Source organism: Harmonia axyridis, chromosome 7 (genome assembly GCF_914767665.1).
Source record: "Harmonia axyridis chromosome 7, icHarAxyr1.1, whole genome shotgun sequence".
In the NCBI taxonomy this organism is placed as follows: domain Eukaryota; kingdom Metazoa; phylum Arthropoda; class Insecta; order Coleoptera; family Coccinellidae; genus Harmonia; species Harmonia axyridis.
The window spans coordinates 31,200,818-31,222,371 of NC_059507.1; the positions used below are offsets into that span (position 1 = coordinate 31,200,818).

The 21,554-nt window shown below is 33.2% G+C and overlaps 4 protein-coding genes and 1 long non-coding RNA gene across 5 annotated transcripts; 3 read left to right on the forward strand and 2 right to left on the reverse strand.

Moving 5' to 3' along the window:
- Positions 1 to 6,845: 6,845 nt before the first annotated feature.
- Positions 6,846 to 8,177, forward strand: LOC123684487 (protein-L-isoaspartate(D-aspartate) O-methyltransferase). Its single transcript, XM_045623771.1, has 4 exons — positions 6,846 to 7,085; positions 7,139 to 7,394; positions 7,453 to 7,663; positions 7,759 to 8,177. Exons 1-4 carry the CDS (start codon positions 6,980 to 6,982, stop codon positions 7,918 to 7,920), a joined length of 735 nt encoding a protein of 244 aa, XP_045479727.1. The 5' UTR covers positions 6,846 to 6,979; the 3' UTR covers positions 7,921 to 8,177.
- On the reverse strand, positions 8,168 to 9,428 carry LOC123684488. Its single transcript, XR_006748151.1, has 2 exons — positions 8,820 to 9,428; positions 8,168 to 8,728 (listed from the first exon to the last, which is right to left on the reverse strand). It is a non-coding gene; the product is annotated as an uncharacterized LOC123684488 (long non-coding RNA).
- A 2,141-nt stretch (positions 9,429 to 11,569) lies between these two features.
- On the forward strand, positions 11,570 to 15,511 carry LOC123683772. Its single transcript, XM_045622660.1, has 2 exons — positions 11,570 to 11,729; positions 11,815 to 15,511. The coding sequence occupies exon 2, from the start codon at positions 11,823 to 11,825 to the stop codon at positions 15,312 to 15,314; it is 3,492 nt and encodes a 1,163-aa protein (XP_045478616.1). The 5' UTR covers positions 11,570 to 11,729; positions 11,815 to 11,822; the 3' UTR covers positions 15,315 to 15,511.
- An 845-nt stretch (positions 15,512 to 16,356) lies between these two features.
- On the reverse strand, positions 16,357 to 18,939 carry LOC123683773 (NADH dehydrogenase [ubiquinone] 1 alpha subcomplex subunit 9, mitochondrial). The gene is made up of 5 exons (XM_045622661.1): positions 18,782 to 18,939; positions 18,516 to 18,715; positions 18,000 to 18,427; positions 17,786 to 17,947; positions 16,357 to 16,781 (listed from the first exon to the last, which is right to left on the reverse strand). The coding sequence occupies exons 1-5, from the start codon at positions 18,816 to 18,818 to the stop codon at positions 16,424 to 16,426; spliced, it is 1,185 nt and encodes a 394-aa protein (XP_045478617.1). The 5' UTR covers positions 18,819 to 18,939; the 3' UTR covers positions 16,357 to 16,423.
- A 237-nt stretch (positions 18,940 to 19,176) lies between these two features.
- Positions 19,177 to 21,283, forward strand: LOC123683774 (UDP-galactose transporter senju). The gene is made up of 4 exons (XM_045622662.1): positions 19,177 to 19,541; positions 19,600 to 19,717; positions 19,768 to 19,954; positions 20,012 to 21,283. The coding sequence occupies exons 1-4, from the start codon at positions 19,457 to 19,459 to the stop codon at positions 20,660 to 20,662; spliced, it is 1,041 nt and encodes a 346-aa protein (XP_045478618.1). The 5' UTR covers positions 19,177 to 19,456; the 3' UTR covers positions 20,663 to 21,283.
- The last annotated feature ends 271 nt before the right edge of the window (positions 21,284 to 21,554 follow it).

Below are 21,554 nucleotides of genomic sequence, written 5' to 3' on the forward strand. Positions count from 1 at the left end.
ACCTCAATAAATCATTTTTCGCTTTCTGCATGAACGTAGAAAAAATGTTGTATGCAACTCGTGCAAAAATTGTTTATTGCACTCGACGTGTTGTCCGACGAGGCCGTCAGGTCGAGTTGGACAATTTCACGTCGAGTGCAATAAACATTCACTTTTTGCACTTGTTGCATAAATAACTATTAAACTAGCTTCCCACGTGTGGTGTAACTAATGAAAAAAAATCATTTTCGTTTTAATTCAACCATCTACTTTGTCAGACAACCAAAAATACATCCTTCGAAGTGTCAAATTATACTCTATGATTGTTCGCTTGGAGAAGAAAGGAAAGCCTTTTTTTCGTTCTTTTTTCCGTACAATTTTTTCGAAAATATGTTGTTGTGTAACAAATCGGAAATTGGTAAAACCTTCTAAATTAAATCGAACCAAATTCTACACAGTGTGAGAGGTTCGAATTGGCGATAATTCATAATTAGATCCTTCAGCAGTTTCTTTGTTCTGTATCTCAAGTATATTGATCATTAATGCCACATAAATTGAGTGGTCAACATGGTTTTTAAATTTGTCTTTGAAGGTTCAATACGCAGTTATGATGATCTAATATATTTGAACGGAATAATTCTTTGGAAAAATATTTGGTAAATAACATGAAATTGCTTTTAATTCCCTCAACTAAGCCCCTCTGTAAGAGATCAATTGGGAAAATGGATTAGAAAAATTAGACAGTATCGATCGGGGACTCAGGGAAGTCAATAGTAACGGGAATAGTACGTCGCGTCGGTCGCGAAACCGGAATTAGAGCAAAGCAATTTTTTTGAAGATTAGAGTCCTATTTTTAGGGTTGAGTTAAATAAAAAGGAAAATTTAGTAGATGAGTGAGTTCAAGGAACTTCAAGTATTTAAGAAAGAAGAAATTGTTTTACTCTAAGAAAGGACGAGCTAGGTCATTCTCAGAAGTAGAAAAACAGGGGTTTTAGATAAACTTTCAATTTTGTTTTGTTATAAAGATAGATTAGCTTTGAGTGCGTGATTCGGGGGTGAAGTGAATAAAAGAGAATAACACGTCTCGTGTGAAAAGTTGAAAAAGAGTTTATTATAACTAGGTATACCAACCTAGCCCCGCGGGATAAGGGCAAGTAACAGTTTAACGATTTTTTGGGTTTCTTTTTATTTTTGTCTTGTTGAGTAGTCCTGATTCTCCCAAGTTCAATGTTCAATGAATGATTAGTGGATCATTTGAGATATATTTTTCTGTATTGAAAGTTTTGGCCGTTGAGTCAAATAGGTAGTACAAATTTTTGAATATTGTAACTTTGGTTTTTGCTTTATTATATTTGATTATTTAAAGAATCAATTGAGTTTGATTAACCTGGAAATCTAATCCTGCCCCCAAGAAAGAAAATCAACAAAAAGACCTGTTCCTAGTGCGACGGGCCGAACCCACAATAACATCATATTTTTTTAAATTTTAGTCAGTGGAAAGCCGCTCTTCCATTGACATATATACCCCCAAAGAAGGGGTTTATTACAGTTGTAAAGGGTGTTTTTTTAGAGCTATAGAACTTTAAATTGCAATAAAACAACGAAGGGTTATTCGATTGACATGAATTTTATTTATCCGCAAGATGATCTTGTGGCATTACATTTTAAATATGATTTCTGGCATATGACCGCCACGGCTGGCTCGGATGTAGTCCAATTTGGACGTCCAATTTTCGATGACTTTTTCCAACATTTGTGGCCGTATATTGGCAATAACACGGCGAATGTTGTCTTCCAAATGGTCAAGGGTTTGTGGCTTATCCGCATAGACCAATGACTTTACAACATAGCCCCACAGAAAGTAGTCTAGCGGTGTTAAATCACAAGATCTTGGAGACCAATTCACAGGTCCAAAACGTGAAATTAAGCGGTCACCAAACGTGTCTTTAAATAAATCGATTACGGCACGAGCTGTGTGACATGTTGCGCCGTCTTGTTGGAACCACAGCTCCTGGACACCATGGTTGTTCAATTCAGGAATGAAAAAGTTAGTAATCATGGCTCTATACCGATCACCATTGACTGTAACGTTCTGGCCATCATCGTTTTTGAAGAAGTACGGACCAATGATTCCACCAGTCCATAAAGCTCACCAAACAGTCAGTTTTTCTGGATGTAACGGTGTTTCGACATGCACTTGAGGATTAGCTTCACTCCAAATGCGGCAGTTTTGTTTGTTGACGTAGCCATTCAATCAGAAGTGTGCTTCATTGCTAAACAAAATAAAATGGACGTAGTGCGCGATACGTAATCCGCACAAAACCATTGTTTTCGAAATAAAATTGCACTATTTGCAAGCGTTGTTCAGGCGTGAGTCTATTCATGATGAATTGCCAAACCAAACTGAGAATAAATCACTTGACAGCTGTTTAATCGGTCGCCATTTGAGCAGTATGCCAACTTAAAGTTATATACCTCGAAAAAAAACACCCGTTAGAATCAAGGAGAATATCGAAAAAAATGAAGAAAGCAATTATGTGAAGTCAGGAGCTTTTGATCGCTTGTTCATCCATATAGCTTATATTGCACTGTGATGGCTCTTTGCGTATCTTGTTCATCCATGCGCCGGTTGCACCCATGGATATACATACGTACATTCAGTTATATGGTCTCCAAGTGCGCAGTTGGGTCATAGATGATGAGAGCCCAAAAGCTCCTGACTTCATGGCAGTGTTTTCCTCCTTTTTCTCTTCAATGTTGGAGTCAACGCTCTACAAAGCACGATAGCCAAGGGCGCATCTGTATAGGTATTATTAGATCATTCGAAAACCTTATAATTTAGAAAATTATGGTATTCTCCAATCCAATCAATGAAATTCATTCAACAGTTACTAACGAGACCACAAAAGTTTCTCAGTGAATTTCTGAATTTTTTTGCTTTTTCTACCGTTTCTCGTGAAAATAATAAATTGAAAATTTTCGTCGAGATATTGATCCGTTGAGGATAAGAGAAGGGAATCATAATTAAAATGAACTGTATTTAACAACTCTTTTACCTCAATTATTTAGAAAGTGAAATGCATTCTGACCAGCGATCATGTCTGAGAGATGAGAATCGTGAACGCTGAGACAATGCGCCTAAGGTGGAGCACACACAGACTTGGAGGAAATACATATTTAACATTCCAAAGAAGGAACGATTTCTAATCATGAAAGTGAAAAAAAATATTTTCATATCGTTGAGTCATCAGTTAGTATGCTGTAATAAAGTTATTATACTACCGTAGGACAAGAAACTGGCGTGTAATAATCGAATGAGGATGATTTTCTTCGAAAAATTCCACAAAAAGATGTATAGGTATTACGCGTAATTTCAATTGTTATGATTCCTCAGGGAATCGTATTCTTGTTATATAACAATTTGATTCTTGCATCGAATATTATACAGGGCGATTCAAAATTGAGTATCAAGATTTCAGGGGCACATTCTTCAGGTAGAAATAAGACTTTTTTTCCATAAACATGTATCCGCAAACGCTTCGTTACTGAACGTAAAAATTTGTAGGATTTCACATATGCCTACTTATGCGTTTCGTCCCTGGCACACACACCGGACTCATCAGTGTGACTTTGGTATATTTGTGTGTGCCGTGTCACAGACGCTTGGGGAATTTATTCTTATCGGGAGCCGCCGGGACCCGAACCCGGCACCTTGTCGCATCTCGATGAGTGAGTCTACAGTCTTAACCACTAGGCTACCGACTGCGGTGTTTATTGTTGCTATGTGTAGCTTTATGAGAAGCCGCCACATGACTCCCTCCCCAGTGACGGAGGAACGAAACTTATGCGTGTTACGAGGTCAACGGTGCAGCCGGGTGATTGCCGCCTAATCAGAGCTGCACCTCGCGGCATCGTGCGGACGGTGAATTCCGCCTATTCAGGTCCGCTATACCGCGGCAGACCAAGGAGCACGTATTGCACGTCATGGGAATGGGCGTCTAGAGTTTCGTTGGAAATTGCAGATATATGGGAGCTACGCATCAACCTTCTGCTTTCCAGGACACATCGTTAAGACGGCCATTCCCATCACGTCGGGCTTGCGTGCTGTGTTGGCGGAAACACGAGGCTCGGCGTGCCATCGGCTCTAGTGTCCGATGGACACCCCAGTAGCAGTAACGTTGAGCGGGGCAGTGAGTCGCCTCTGCGCTCAAACGCCGCAGCTTTCCGCCATAAGATTTCACATATGCCTACTTATGCGTTTCGTCCCTGGCACACACACCGGACTCATCAGTGTGACTTTGGTATATTTGTGTGTGCCGTGTCACAGACGCTTGGGGAATTTTTTATTATTATCGGGAGCCGCCGGGACTCGAACCCGACACCTTGTCGCATCGCATCTCGGTGAGTGAGTCTAGGCTCTTAACCTCTAGGCCACCGAGTGCTGTGTTTTTTGTTGCTATGTGGAGCTTTATGAGAAGCCGCCACAAATTGAATGTTAAATTCTCAAGGTTTTTCTAGTTTTTTCCATAGCTCTTTCTAATTTTGAGATATAATTATTTGAAATATATTTGAACATTGTGATTAGTTAATACTGGCCTAAAATGTACAAATCAAAAGAGTTTTGTTGCGTTTATGGATGGAATAGTATGCCACCAGGGATCTCGTCCGTCTAATTCCATTGCTTTCCCAAGTACATAGGCGTACAACTTTGTTTCCGCCGTTTTTTTTTCCGAAATTCGACTTTATTGTAACAAACTCTTTATATATTTATGTTTAGTATTGTCTATCGCTGGCCACTACTTTTTCCCATCTTTTGGGCAGTGTACGGATCCCGCGTTGAAAAAACTGCTCATTTTTTGAAGCGATACACGAATCGATACAATTTTTTACTTCTTCATATGATCGGAAGTGCAAACCACCCAGGCCGTGTGCCAAAGATCGAAACAAGTGATAGTCCGAGGGAGCAACGTCTGGAGAATACGGTGGGTGGGGTAGGACTTCCCATTTCAACATGGGAGTCAAGCATTGTCATGCTGTACAATCACTTTATCATGTCTCTCGTTGTATTGCGGTCGTTTGTCTTTCAATGCTCAGCTCGAACGCATTAATTGCCTTTGATAACGATCGCCTGTGGTTGTTTCAGTCTGTTTTAACAACTCATAATACTTTACGCCGAGCTGGTCCCACCAAATGCTGAGCATGACCTTGGAATCGTGAATATTCGGTTTGGCCGTTGACGTGGAAGCATGGCTGGGATAACCTCATGATATTTTGCTCTTGGGATTATTGTAATGACCCCATTTTTCGTCTCCAGTCATAATGTGATGCAGAAATCCCTTCCGTCTTTGCCTTGCACGCAGCTGTTCACAAGCAAACAAACGCCGTTCAACATTTCTCGTCTTCAACCCCAAATTCCCTGTTTGTGAATCATTTCTATGACTTTCAGGCGTTTTGAAATGGCTTGTTGCGTCACTACCAATGATCCTGCCAATTATTGTTGCGTTTGACACGAGTCTTGATCAAGTAATGCCTCCAATTATGTATCTTCAAAAACCTCCTCTCTTCCACCGTCATGCTGGTATTCTACGTCAAAATCACCATTCTTGAAGCGATGAGACCTCTCTCGGCAAGTTCTTTCATTGATAGCGGCCTCACCTTAGTTGTATTGAAGCAGAAAATAAAAACCTCCCGCAAATGACGAGAATTTGGCTCGTAAGCTGACATGTTTGATCGAGAATAACTTCATGATGCAGACACAAATCGGCTAATATTTCGATGACGTTATGTTTGCAAATACCTAAGCTTATCGCATATTTTGTTTGTAAAACTGTTATATAAGTGTTGTAAATTAAATAAGGCGACTCTGCTTTTACTCTTGAATGAAACATTTTGAATTGACCAGTCATGTAATATTTTTTATGACGCTGTCATATATTTATGTTTTATATCTTCCAAGATATGAATGAAATATATATTATTATAACATCTACGATCTATTCATTTCGACTACCACACTGCTACAGCCATCTAATGCAAAACGTCGGAAGCAAAGTAGTACACCTAATCTAATATTACAGTTGTAAACTGGAAATAACTAGCGAAAGCAGTATTGTCGAGAATGTTTATGTAAGAAAAATTTGAAGGGCAGAAAGAAAATAGCAGATTCCATGCGAGTTATAATAATAATAATAATAAAATTTATTTAGCACCCGGCTAGTACAAAAAATAGAAAATCAACTCAACAATAATACAATCATTCACTTTTCTCTGAAGTGGCCATTCAATCTTCCGCAGAATGCATCCGAAGATGGTGCCGTCTTAATTTCCTCTAGGAGACCATTATACAAACGAACACCCTCATAGAACAAGGACTTCTGTAAAGAAGTTGTTCTCACTGTGCAGATATTATTTATCGAAAGAATTTTGCAGAGTATGATTTTTATGCACAAATTGAATTATTAAAATATTAGTCAAGTTCTATGTGTAGTAATATTTTTCCATATTCCGGAAGGGATCTAAGACACGTAGATTTGTGTTTGAGACCAAGAAAAACTAATTTGAGACGCCGAAAGCTGAAAAGAAATGCAGTCCCAACAAAAAACCTTCTATTACTATTCCTATATTATTTGGAGTTGCTTCTGAATATCAGAAATATTTAGTTAAACTGAGAAAAAACTATTTTCATTATTCCTGAATAAATATCACAAAAAAACCTTGAAATTCTTTTATTTACAATGACCTTCCTACACTTGAAAACAAATGTTGTAGAGGGCACAGTCTACCCTTTCTCTAATTTTCATAAGTAGTTCGATTGTTCTTAGATCGGAGGTTCCTTTCGGTAGATTGTTTGGTCTTGTAGTTCTATGGAATCTGTCTATGGTGGTATTTTGACAAACGATATTAGGAAAGAACATTGGAATTTGAAAAATTTTTGTAGAAATTAATTCTGAAAATAAAATTATGGAACCATAAAAGTTTTATAATAGGGGAGAAGCATTTCATGCGAAAAACACTCACAGTTGCCTTCCTATTAATAATAATAGTCTCAATTATGGCTTGGAGATCCCATGGAAAAACTAATTTGGAACTGGTTAGGAATTTGAGAGGTAAATTGGAAAAACAAATTGAATGTTCCTAAGAATTACTGTTGATTTTATAGCAAATGGCATCATCAAAAGCGATAATGTGGAAAATGCAATGCTCTCAGTTGATAGAAGTCATTATTGTAAAAACAATGCTTATATAGACCAACCCCAAAGTATTGGTTATGGTGTTACCATAAGTGCACCTCATATGCATGCACATGCATTGGAATTATTAAAAGATCAATTGACCAAGGGTACAAGAGCCTTAGACGTTGGCTCTGGCAGTGGTTACCTTACTGCTTGTATGGCGCTAATGATGGGTGAAAAAGGGTGAGGTTTTCTAATACAACTAACAAGATACTATCTTCTCAAAGATCTACATTTATAGTGTTGCGGTAGGTATAGATCATATTTCTGAGTTAGTTGAAACATCAAAAATGAACATTATGAAGGATAATCCTGAATTACTTGAAACTGAACGAGTGAAACTTATAACTGGCGATGGTAGAAAAGGCTATTCAGAAATGGCTCCATATGATGCAATCCATGTAGGGGCAGCAGCTCCTACTTTACCTGCAGACTTAGTATCACAATTGAAGGTAAATTCTTGCTTCAATAATTTTTATTTCTTTCAAGATTGCAGATGTTATCTTGAATAAAAATTACATTTGAAATTTACCAAGTAAAACTTTAGGTTGGTGGACGACTAGTCATTCCTGTGGGCCCTTCAGGAGGTGATCAGCAATTGGAACAAATAGATAAGTTGGAGGATGGTTCGATATCAAGAAAAATTTTGATGGGTGTAGTCTATGTTCCGTTAACGGATAAATCAAGACAATGGCCCAATATCAATTGACTTAAAAAGGGTTCACTAATATTTTTTGTGATTATTGTCTTATGGATTCTGAAGAAATTTATTGTTCAGTTGCTGTATCCATAATTTTGATTGGTTAGTTGAATTTATTTAATTTTGATTATATATTTTAAATAACTGTGATTTGTGCTAACTCCGCTTAGTTTCTGCTTTACCTGAAATGTATGAAAGAAGAGTATTAAACAAATCTATGTTAAAAGATGTTATGAATCAAATTAAAGACATAACATTCAAATTTATTTCATTTATTTATTAGGATAATTATATAATAAATAATTTATTCTCGATAAAAAAACATGTTTATGACTCAATTCTATACATAATTTCATTACTTTGATGATGGTCATTTTATTCCTTTTGAGAGGTAACAAAGTGTGAAAAGACGAAATTTACAGATATAAATAGTTATATAGTTATATTTTTTTTTTGTTTCATTCATTTTAATAATGAAATCATCTACAACCAGCATAAGCGATCTTATACTTTGTAGAATACTCTAAATAACCTGAAAAATTACTCAAAATTGATTTTGTTATAAAGGTTGAGGTTGATTTAACTTTCTCCGGAATAATAAGACATGAGGTTCTGGTGTATGTAACATATAGTGCACCCAATTAGGACTTTGTTGAACTCCAAGATTTCTCCATTCTGTTTCTGTCATCAAATGTGGTCTTGGAACCAATTTGGCTAAATCTGGAGGAAGTATTACATGCCTATATTCATATGTATCGTCAAAATATTTTTCTGAATACTGAATAGTTTCAACAGGCATCACTTGATTATTCTAAAACTGATATTTTTCCACTTAATGGAAATGCTAAAGTTCTGAAATTTTAATGAAATATAAATTACCTATACAATTAAACTGACAATGTACCTACCTCTTCTTCAGTAAAACTCGCTCAAAATATATTCACACTTCATAAATATAGGGATAAATACTTTTTACAGAAAACAACATAACCTTAATCCTATAATTATTATTTATCGACATCAATCGACCATAGATCAACGAAGGAAATCATTGGATATGACAGCATAGACCTATTTGCACTGTGAGTAAAACACTTTATTATCTTATTACTCTAACATTATTCATAATGTGTAAGTATAATAGGTTAGACACACTCAAAATATTTATATTTAAAAGCACTTTTTATTAATTAGCAAAATTAGTATTCTGTCTGTGCCCTTCAGAGTGAATATAGCTGAAAACTGAAAGAAGAGACTCTTAGAATCAGTGGCGTGCATATATAAGGGGTCCTACTTTTGTATTTATCTATGGTGGCGTGTTTCATGTTCAAAGCAATGATTGTTATGATTTCTTACAATAAAAGTGAACAGGGTAAATAATTAAATCAGTAAGTTATGATTTCTTTTCTTGGAATCAATTCGTAACACGAGAGTTCACTCATTTTAGCCTAAGAGTAATAACTGTACACTATAATTTTAGCCTTTGAGTAATATTTTTTTTCCTATTATTTTAGGAGATTGATTGCTGTCAAAACAAATGAAATGTCAAATTTAGTAATGGAAACATCGAATTTCAGTTTCTTTCTGTGTTTTCCGGAATTCACACACTACTGCACTACTCCACACAGTTGGAAAATGCGTTTTTTCCTCATTAAAAGTTCTTCCTCGATAACTCTTAAAGTGTTCATTTTAGGTATAGGGTATGCTGAAGTAATCCCTACTCTTTTTATACGTAGAATCGACTGAAATAATAAAAAATATAGGTTATAATATGGAAATCTTGAGTTTTGATGAATTTGAGTTGTTCAAGTTCATGATCTTCTGATAAACACCTTGTATATTTTTCGTCCAAACCGCGAAGAAGTTTATAATACTACGCATTTGCAGAATCGAAAATTAAAAAGATTTTTTCGAAAAAAACTTTTTCTGCAGAAACATTCGAAAAAATGTGAGTCCCCATCGCCACCATTTTTATCATAAGAATCCCATTAACTCAAGAACTGTTTACTTCACACCACAGAACCCTCAATATATACACGCGTTTCAAGGACAAATATGTACCTTCTTTACATAGACTGGAGAAAACGAGAAACATGCACATATATAACAGCCTAAAACTCTATAACAAACTACCGGATAGCCTGACATCACTACATTATAATGCCTTCAAGAAAAAAATAAAGAGCTTGCTTAAAGAAAATGTATTCTACTCGATGGATGAGTTTCTGTCCCATAAATTCTAGTCATCCCTATGAAAAATTGTGTATTTTGCCGTTGATTATATCGTACTGTGAAATTTGTAACGTGTGAACATGTATTTATATTTATTATATACATTTATTTTGACAGCATCTGTAAATACTTGAGATGAATATATATCTATCTATCTATCTAACCCATATACGCCCAAGGTATGGCATATTGCCATGAAAAACCCGGAAGTTGTAGAGATCTGAAAATATTTTAGGGAGAAAGATCATTGTCCCAAACCCTGACATGCAAATTTTCAGCACAATCTCATGATTAGTTTTCCATAAACGTCTAATAGGCCATCGCTGTGAATCACCCTGTATGTATAATAATTTTAGCATTAGGATGTGGACGATTGGAAATATCTCGAAGGTCATACAAACAAATTATCCAAGGCAAATCACGACTTTTTTGGTCAGTAAAATCTCCGTTATCATCTATTTTTGAATAATAAGATGAGTTTAATCAAGACGTTCTTGTTTCCATCAGAATTTAATTAGTATATTACATAACAAGAGTTGTAAGAAGCCTTTTACGCACGACTAGAAAAATTCAAGCACGAGCCACGAAGCGGCGTGTGAGTAATTCTAGAATTGCGTAATTGTCTTACAACTCGAGTTGTGTACTATACTTTTTCTGCGACCGCATTCATTTCCCTGAAAACTTAGGTAAATCCAAAAACTGGTGGCAAATCGTGACACAATTACGAAACGTCAAAAAGTTATCGGCTACGTGGGCTCTTATTCGTTTCCGTGGCAACTACTAAAGGTTTCATCCCATTGGTTATTCGCCGTGCTATTTACTTTATAGATGCTACTGTATTGGTTGTTGATCGTGCTCTTTGTTTACGGTAAAGTAAATCGTACAGTTTTACGTTACACAATAGATAGTTACATAGTTGGCGGGTTGTAAGATTTTCATCATTTTCTGTACAGGGAGTAGAAAAAGACGATTTATATTTGGCATAAGGGATAATGTCAATCTGTTTGGTTCTTGGGAATTTAATTGCTATACATCATTTCTCGGGAGCGAATCAAGCGTTGTGCGTAAGCGAATTGCACAATGTTGGTAATTCCCCAATAATCCAGGTTTTCGTCACTTAAATGATTCGTCAAGCTTGCCTCTCATTCGGAAATCGGTAAAAAAGATTGGGTAGACCGGTTCAACACTAGATATAAACTAAAACCCGGGTGCCCAAGATTATTGAGAACGGCCCTCACTTCTTTTTAAATGAAAGGGAGAGTGCACTTATTAAGAATTCGGAGTGTAATGTGAGGATGTTAGATGAGTTTTTGTTGCCTGAATTGCATACAGTTAAATTAATAACTCGCCATTGTTTGAATGATATATGAACGCCACTGTGTTCAAGCATTTGGAATTCGGGTATCAATAATTTTATTATTGCTGGCATTTTCACACAGCTGACCACTCCATATGTTGACTGGCTATCTATGTTTTCATTTATAAATAACGTTATGATGAATCTAGAACCTATCCTATGATTATTACAAATAACCAAATAATTCATACGCCTTCTTTGTTGATTTGATATTTTTTTGGAGATTTAGGTGAGCTGAATTGAAATAAAATAGAATAATTCAAAATCATTACCAATATTTTTTATATTCAATTTCAAATAACCTTTTTTTACAGTAATAGATATGTTGATCCCAGTTTCTAACATCCATCAGAGATTTCATAATCTCAGTGGGATTACTGTTGGAAATAGAAAAAAAGAATTATTTCTTCTACTCAACGAAAACAAGAGTGTTATTCAAACGCCAGAAGGCACTGATTATTTAGTTCAACATTTAAAACCCACAACTTATCTTGAGCAAAAACTCTTTGTAGATATTCTCATTTACTGTAAATGCCAAAGAGAATTATTGACTCTTCTCTTAGAAGGAAATGAGATATTAATAAAACCATTATGGAATCAAGCATGGTTTTTTGAAAACTTAATAGAAGATAGATCTATTGAGTATATTGTAGATGATATTTTTCCTCATTTATCTTATGTTTCAAGAATCAGATTTCTCAAAAATATTATATATTATACTAAGGATGAAGAAAAGATTGATAAATTGTACGAAATTGTTTTGGATAAATATGGGATAGAAAATGCTAAATATATTTTAGCTGGATGTAGTATGGAAAAAATATTGGAAACAATAGCATACGGTCATATTGTTGCATTCTCTAATGAACAACTAATTTTTCTTCACAAAAATAAGAATGCCCATTTCCAAAAATTAATCAGTCTAAAAAATAGAAATGAAATTTTTGATTTTTATGATCGCCACTCAAAAGCATTCAGAGTCATCGCTGGAACTGACTATAACATTTTTATGGAAATTTTCCAAACAAATTATTTGAAGATAGGAAAGAAATTAACTAGAAAAATGGTTAAACATTCAATGCCATACCTTCAGAAAGAAGCATCTACTATATATGGAAGAATTCATACAAGAACATTACTGAAAAATTTAAAATCTGATTTTAAAAACTTTTTTTTTGCTACATGGCCATCATCGTTTAGGGATTTTAGCTTTTATTCTTGCTTCTCATCGATGAAGTACTGCTTAAAGGAGAAATATGTGGACATTATTCAGGAAGGATTGCAGAAACGTTATAATACATCTCTATCTGAGCACCCTGAGTTAATAAATGATATATTGTTGAAAAATACTAAAAATATACAGTTAAGAGAGTCTTTGCTGGAGTTGAAGATGCAAAATTCAAAAGATGATTATACTCTCCCAAAATATTATGGTATTGAAAAATCAATACCCATTCTCAAGAAGAAAATTAGTGGTGCTGATGGAGTCAGGACTAGGGAAAACCTTGTTGTAGCATTAGTAAGCACGTGTGAAATAAACAATGACATTGATGCCTTATTAAAAGTACAGGAATATTTCAATTTTAGACATAAAAACGATGATGAAACCATAAGATCTGGTTTCCTTCATGAAATTCAAAATTGCTTCAATTTATCGCATTTAACAGAAGCACATTGGAAGCTCATTTTTGATTTGATAAAGTGGAGTAAAGTTAAAGCAGGAAATTACTGGGGAGAAGGTGAATATAATATGATGTATCTGAAATTTTTATATCAAAATAATACTGAGATGGAAAATATCAGAAAACTATTATTTGATAGTTTTTTAACCAGCATATTGAATTCTTTTACAACTTGCTGGAATAAACTAGATGATGCTCCAATTCTTCAAAAATATTTATTGCTAAAATTGATAGAAGATTTATCTCCCTCATGTTACAAGGAAGAAAGGAAAATAGACTTATATTTTGAATTTTTTAAAGCTATACTGTCATGGAATGAAAAAAATCCTGCAGATACTATTAACTTCCTTCTTTGTCCTGATATCAAAGAGGCAGTAAAAATTAAACTGAAAGAACCTTGTCGTTCCTATTCTCAACAAAATATTTATTTAAAAAACTTCATTAAAAAAAAAATTCCATGTGAAGATGGGGAATTTGTGGAAGAATTAGAACAAATATTCTGGGATAATATTTCTGACAGGTTTGATGTGAATATTATAGAGTTTTATTTGAGAAATAATCCTACGAAAATAACACAAAATTTTGATAAATTCATTCTAGGCATTAAAGAAGCCTATCTTTGTGATTCTGTTACCATGTGGCGTCTAGTAAAACATTATGATCATCTTGGTTTAACAAAAAAAGTTATTGACCACTTTACATCTAATGAATTTGACATGATTGGAAATTGTGCGATTGGTTTAGCAACACTATTGAAACCAGAAACATACATAAAATCAATGTCATCACTCAAATCTGATATGTTAGACGTAGATGATAAAGAGCAAGTGAAAAATCATCGTCTAGCAATGAAATTCTTAGATTATGCTAAGTTCAATAATTCTTTTTCTATTTTACCAAATATTGTTCAATTTTGTGAGGGTGACAGTCTTCATGAGGCCCTACCACCATTGTATTATTATTTTCAACACTGTCCAGAAATGCTTCTTTCGGATCATTTACAAACTCTTTCCAATAGAGCAGTATCTGTAAGGAAGCATGCTATCAAATTAGCTTGCTCAGTTTCACAAGTAGAAAATGTTTTCAATCTCATTCAAGAAATGACTAATACAGAAAAAAATCAATCAGTTTTGGAACATATTTATTGGAAAACCTTTAAATATTTTCTTGTCAGTAAGAGTGAAAAATTCTGGTTCTTACTCCAAGGACAACTAAAATCCTTGGATATATTGGAATCAAATGCATTTAAGGATAGTTGTGACTTAAAAAAAATACCAAAACAGTTTAGACTATCCTATTTAAATTTTCTTTGGGAACTTCTTGATGAGAGAGAGAAAGAAGGTCAGAATGTTTCAGAATTCAAAGAACTTATAATAAATTCGCTGACTCCTGAAATTTTTAAGGAACTACCGTTTGAATTTTGCAATAGTTTTATCAAGGATCATTTTTTGAAGTTTGGTAGAAAAAGTGACAGAACAGCCAAATTGTTCACAATAAATTGCTTGAAATATTGTTCTCAAAAAGAACTCCTCCTTAACATTATTTTTGATATCATTAAGGAATTTAAAAAAAATTTCATTCTTAATCCAGATTTCAAAATATCTTGTAATAGTCATTCTTACGTAGATGAAGTAGTTTATGATATATTTCACTTTCATGAAGATTTTGAATTGCCAATAATTGAAGCTTTCTTTTCTCGTTGGATAGAGGTATTTACAGCTATAGAAGATATTCAAAATTTTATGAGATTGAAGTTATTAGTAGAATTGAAGAAAGTTGTCAGTTTGGATAATTTTGTTTTGAAGGTTGTTGAACTATATAAACAATTCTTGAAAGAATTTGGTATTCTTGGTATAATTGATTGTTTCAAAGATTCTCTTTGTTCTTTATTACCTAATGATATTTTTGGCACAACGGAGTATGATCAGAAAATTTATAAACTTGCTTTGAAATTAACAGAGATTGATAGTAATGAATTAAAATTACTAGCAATTCATTTATTGCCTAGAGAAAATCCTGAAAATTCAGATTGCAAAGAAATCCAAAAGAAATTGATTGAAAATTTTAGAAAATCAGGAGACAAATCAGTACTTATTAACTGCAATATGTATATTAACTCTTTGGAGGATTGAAATTTTATTTTTGTTGATCATGGAGTATTTTATAAGTATTTACTTTTTTTAGAATTTAATATTCATCAGTATTGAAATTCATTGCTTCCTTTATATATTCATATAATAAATAACAAATGTGATACCATCTATTTTTTTTTGTAATAATTATTTGACGCTTGTAAATTTATATGTATTCAATAAATCTATTAATTGAATTCGATAGTTTTTTTACTGTTGCCTATTTAAGAAATTGTTGATTTGAAAGATAGTTAAAGTTGTGGTTGTTGAAGAAATATGAGAAATTATTTCTCATTAATGTTTAAACAAACTTATTGATAATTCATTGATGAATAATCTATGCTACTCAAAGCTGTTTTAAACACTCCTGCCAAATTTAGTTAATGCAGAGGAAGGTCATAATATAAATACGTGTTTTTTTGATAGGCATAAAATAATTTCTCCAGATGTTTACTACAGGTCTCACTCTACAGCACCTCTTTTGTTTACGAGCTAATGTAACCGTAACGAGTTAACCACATGCAATCAACAAGAAACTATACCTCAATCAAATCTGTATAATTCACATTAACAGAATAACAAATTTTGAACGGCTATATTTACGGAATCACATCTGAACTTACCCTGAAAGAAATTGACTTAGATTTGAATAGGAAAAGTCTAGATCAATAGTCTCTCTTGATTCCATTTTTCAAGAAGAGTCATACACAACGTTTCATTTTATCTGGTCTGAAATTTTACAATATGCTTTTTCCCATCTGCACCACATAAAATATAAAAGTTCAAAACTGAATATAAAGAGTTCATAGTATGGAATGTCATATACTAAAAATTGTTTGAAGACTACTTCTTGTCAGGGGACAGTTTTATTTCAGTTTGATATCAATATGTAATGCATCATTTACTGTATATTTTGTATTTTCCTATGGAAATAAGCTGGAATCTTATTTATAAATCAATATAAAAACTATCATACTCAGCTGATAGTTTTTATAGCTGAGTGTGATGATGATAAAAACTATTCAAATTTTCAATTCAGAGATGATCTTTGTAAACTTTTATAATTTTTCCTTGGATTCATAACTGTACATTTTAAAATTTCAATTAATTCACAGAACTACTTTAGGGGGTTCTGCTCTAGGTGTAGGTTCATCTGCATCTACTCCATGGTAAATTCCATGTGTCCAAGGTCTCAATTCATAAGCAATTTGATCTTCCATATGAGTAAGCGTAACTCCTAAATCTTCTAAAGTTGGCATATCTCTCTTAACTTCATCAGTTACACATTCTCGTTCGATTCGCTCCCAATGCAAATTTGCAGCTGGGAAACCAGGACTCAAGCGATTGGTGATATTCACCTTGAGTGAGAATAGTGGATCATATTCCATAGGATACCTTACAAATTTATCTGTTCTCATCACTCTATAAAACCAGTCCAAAAGTTCGGATAGATAATATCTCTTAGGTCTGAAAGGTTAAGAAAAATTCAAGAATTGATTAGCAGACAACCAGAAATTTTGAACTATTGTACAAAGATCAATTGTAGGACAACGGCAGTCTCACACCATTGAATCTTAATTTGCCACTGTCGAATGATTCTTGTGAATTTAAGTCAAAATCTCAGAGTAATAAAATACATAGAGAAGTGTGTGAGTATTTCTTTAAGTAATGTCCCCCAATTGGGACAAGTAGGAATAGCTGCTAAATCTTTGGATCTTAATATCGACACTTTTCCTACTATACAGGGTGGCCATTTGAAAACGAAACAGACAAGATTACAGACGAAATAAAGTTTTTCGATAGAAATGCTCGGACAGGTCGATTTCTGTTTCGAGGGGGACAACTTAAGATGTAGGTTACGGAAGCATAGCGCTTCAACCCTTGCTGCTACAACCCCCACCCCCAATTTTTGAATAGGGAAGATGGGGTGAGTGATACCTCAATTTAAAGGTATTTTTATACTGATTTCAGCACAGTAATTGTTTTTTCATTTTATGCATTAGTTCTCGAAATATTCATGCGTTAGTTAGTTAGGAAGGAAGCCATAGTCATGGTTGTTTTGAAGCTCAAAATGTCGATTTTTCACAAAACACTACAAGTGCCATGAAAACACTACTTCATTTTCAAATACTCAGTTAAGAATATTTCGAGAACTAATGCATAAAATGAAAAAACAATTACTGTGCTGAAATAAAAATACCTTTCAAATGAGGTATCACTCACCCCATCTTCCCTATTCAAAATTTGGGGGTGAGGGTTGTAGTAGCAAGGGTTGAAGCGCTATGCATCCGTAACCTACATCTTAAGTTGTCCCCCTCGAAACAGAAATCGACCTGTCCGAGCATTTCTATCGAAAAACTTTATTTCGTCTGTTTCGTTTTCAAATGGCCACCCTGTATAATCTTTATACAGTAGTATTTAAATCTGAACCTAATTTTACTTATGGCAATTTTGTTATGGATGCACATTACCCAACAGCTTGATAAATCATTCCTTTTGTATCTGAATCCTTGATTGCAGCAACAACTCCTGCTGCAAAATCTCCTACATAGCAAGGTTGCTTTATAGTTGCTTCTCCCTTTTTCCAAACAGGCATATATTGATCAAGTCTCCTCCAAGGATGAATATAATACCTTCAACAAGTAGATAAGGATGACAAATCTCTATAAGAGTGTTCAATATCACCTCAAAAATCTATCTTCTTGGCCATATATGTCAGAAGGCCTAAATATGGTGGCTTCAGGAAATTCTTCGAGAACAGCAATTTCACCATCATATTTGCTCCTTAAAAAGTCTGAACCTTTAGGTAAAACATGACCTATAGGGTTATCAGAAGCATTTAGGGCAGAAATATGGATGAACCTATCCACTCCACATTCTTTAGCAATTCTTGCTAATCTACGGGCTCCATCAACATGAACATCTTTAAATTTGAAATTCTTTGTTTCCCAGTCTCGTCCAACTAAATTTACAACAACATTTGAATATTTAACAGCTTTCCTTAAAGAATCTTCATCCTTTAAGTTATAAGGAGTGAAATATATCTGACCCAAGTCCCCTGCTACTCTGAGTCTCAAGATATTTAATGTATCACCACGATAAGGAAGAATCATCTGAAAATTATTCCATTCTCATTTTATTGAATTACTTTACACAGATTACGTGCTGGTATTGAGTAATCTGAGAGTGATTTAAATTTACCTGAGTGCCAATTTTTCCCAATCTGTTCACAATATAACGACCTGTAAAGCCAGTTGAACCAAATACCGTAGCAACAATTCCATTGAAACTAGATCTACCTCCTGTACCTCTCTTTAAAGCTGATAAATTGTAAGTTTTTGTTTCTGTACTATAGCTGTTTGTTCTCACTATAGCGAAACTAATAGTTCCACTGCAGGGCTCTACAAGTATTATGTAATTTATTATAATATTTAAAATTACTTGATATCTCATTGAATATTACATACTTAAAACCTTATTGCCAAGTATTTTTACAGAAGTCATATTATTGAAACTCTTATTCAATTCTTAATTGTCTGAGACAAGTCTTGATTTCTAATATTATTAATTGAAGTTGAGAAAAAATGGTCAATGGTCAAAAACTGAATTTGACAGAAGATGCGGGTTTAAAGGAACTACGAAATAAAAGTTATAAAGAAACAGAAGTCAAAAATATCTCATATGAGAGATGGGAAAACTTCATGTTATCGTAATGTTGAACCCTTATATTATAATAGGGATATAAACAAAACTAATCAACAGAATGTACAAGTACAAATATATAAATATAAAATTCAAATAGACAAAATATGACATTAGTAGAAATAACCTCAAATCATAACCTCTTAAAACTAAACAAAATATAGTTGTCAAGTTATTACGTACGTTAAGATAAGATTGGTGTTTCATTAATGTTATTTTCATAAAACACTCTTCTCTTATTAGAGAAGTACATACTGAATAATTCATTTGAAAATTTTTATTCAATTTTCCGGAAAAACTTATTGTTTTTTTATTCAACAATTAGAAAATACAATAAAATTATGTTTGCTGTATTAAGCAATAATCAAAATATTTACATTTACTCAATGAACCACGTATGAATAACTTTGTGATTTAATTCTATCTCAGTTTGCATAAAAATGTTACAAAAATCAAATGGATTATTCACCTCTAAATTAAGTTTGATGGTATTTATATTATATATTTTGTTGTTTGTGAATCAGGGTAAGCGAATGATACACCGGTGTTATTCACATTTTTTTTAATAAAATCGCTCTTATAGGAATTTTGGTCACAGCCTCCCAAAATTTGAACAACACTTACGAGTACAATACTGTTACAGCCGTTCTTTTTACAGAGGTATTGAAGCTTATCATATCCAGTTGTCTTTATCTTAAAAGGTAATATGATGTGTGGTTTCAATATCAGTTGTAAATTTATTTCATTTTAGCCATTCCTTAATTGATTATGGTTTGGAAATTTTGAAATATAAGGGAATATTACTGCTGTACTTTGTTCCAGCATTTCTATATTGTTTGTACAATAATTTATCCTTTACTAATCTCTCGTCATTTGATCCTACAACCTATTATTTACTGTTGCAACTGAGAGTTGTTATTACTGGAATATTGTTTCAGGTGAGTGTTCTATTCTTATTACTCATTTAAAATAATATATAAATTACTCTCTTTCAGATCATTTTCTCAAAGACTCTGACAAAAATGCAATGGATATCACTTATTATCCTTACATGTGGATGCATGTTGAAACAAATCAATTTCAATGAGGCAAAGGAAACCAGTGTATCAGATAAATTTACTTCAATTGGAATGGGCATCAATACGATATATTTATTTGTTCAAATTTTGTGCTCATGCCTTGCTGGGGTGTACAATGAATATTTATTGAAAAAACAAGGTGCTAATGTAGATATTTATATCCAAAATGTGTTTATGTATTTAGATTCTATTGTTTGCAATTTATTTATATTATTACTATTCGGAAACATAACTGGTGCTTTTGATTTTACAAGTATGGGACAGATTTTTCATTTTAAGGTTTTAATTGTGATTCTCAATAATGCCTGCATAGGAATAGTGACTAGTTTCTTCTTGAAAACAATGAATTCCATATTGAAAACATTTGCTAGTGCTTTAGAGTTAATACTCACAGCAATTTCAAGTTGGATTCTTTTTGGTATTCCAATATACTTGAACACTTTTCTTTCTATATGCACAGTATTATTTGCTGTATATTTGTATTCAAAGAATCCTGTATCTAACATTCCAAAGCCTAGTCAAGAAGATAATGTAGTTAAAGAACCTCTGTTGACAGAAGAGGTTTGATTACTTGGTACTTAACGTTGAAGATTTGTCCCAGACAACAATTTATTATAAATATTCTATTTTTATTTCTCAGGGAAAGAAGTATTTAAGCTACATTCATTATTTACATCAATATTTCAACATGTCTAGTATGTTAAATGGATAAACTGAAATTATATTAAATTGAAGGAAAGTTCAATGAGAGAGTGCCTTAAAATATTTGAAAATGCTAATGATGAGAATGTGATATACCTGAGAAACCAAAGATGTTGAAAGTCTAAACTATATGAGATTTGAGAGATGATTCCAAATTTTGAGATTAAATTGAAAATTGATATTCAAATATTGATCAATTTTTCTTTTGTTACATTTTATATAATTGCAATTAATTTACAGTGAAGAATATTTGTACGGAGAATATGAACCTCACAATTGGTTCGAATATTATAATAAAAGGTTATTGTGCTTGTTCAAATTATTTTTTGATTATTATTGTTGTAGAGTTCAAAAAATAGATAAAATGATCAAATTACATTGTGATATTCTTATGTGGACACGTTTCTTGCCTACTTTATATCTACATCTACATTCATGGTGTTAACAGTATATAAAATAGAAAGATAAATAAAAAATTAAAGAAAGTAATATTTCTAAATTATCTCCTTCCCAAATATATTTCTTCCATTTTTTGTTTGGATAGTGCAGTACAAAGTACAATTTAAGAATAAGGTTTTATTCATTTCATTATTTTAAATGTTTTAACCATCATCAATTAATTTGCTACTGAAATGGATCAAATAATTGTTCATTTTTATATTTCTTTATACCAAGAATAATTTCAATAAATTCATTCTGACAAATATATTTTGAGATAATATTTTTTATTTTCATAAAACTCAAATAAATTCTTATG

Excerpts from the sequence above, each read along its gene's own strand:
- LOC123684487 (XM_045623771.1), top strand. The coding sequence starts at position 6,980 with ATGCGAAAAACACTCACAGTTGCCTTCCTATTAATAATAATAGTCTCA. Across the intron at positions 7,395-7,452 it reads CTAATGATGGGTGAAAAAGG|TGTTGCGGTAGGTATAGATC; the intron begins GTGAGGTTTTCT and ends CTACATTTATAG. Across the intron at positions 7,664-7,758 it reads ACTTAGTATCACAATTGAAG|GTTGGTGGACGACTAGTCAT; the intron begins GTAAATTCTTGC and ends GTAAAACTTTAG.
- LOC123683772 (XM_045622660.1), top strand. The coding sequence starts at position 11,823 with ATGTTGATCCCAGTTTCTAACATCCATCAGAGATTTCATAATCTCAGT.
- LOC123683773 (XM_045622661.1), bottom strand. The coding sequence starts at position 18,818 with ATGACTTCTGTAAAAATACTTGGCAATAAGGTTTTAA. Across the intron at positions 18,716-18,781 it reads ACTTGGCAATAAGGTTTTAA|AGCCCTGCAGTGGAACTATT; the intron begins GTATGTAATATT and ends TAATACTTGTAG. Across the intron at positions 18,428-18,515 it reads TGGGAAAAATTGGCACTCAG|ATGATTCTTCCTTATCGTGG; the intron begins GTAAATTTAAAT and ends AATAATTTTCAG.
- LOC123683774 (XM_045622662.1), top strand. The coding sequence starts at position 19,457 with ATGTTACAAAAATCAAATGGATTATTCACCTCTAAATTAAGTTTGATG. Across the intron at positions 19,542-19,599 it reads TTTGTTGTTTGTGAATCAGG|GAATTTTGGTCACAGCCTCC; the intron begins GTAAGCGAATGA and ends TCGCTCTTATAG. Across the intron at positions 19,955-20,011 it reads TTACTGGAATATTGTTTCAG|ATCATTTTCTCAAAGACTCT; the intron begins GTGAGTGTTCTA and ends ACTCTCTTTCAG.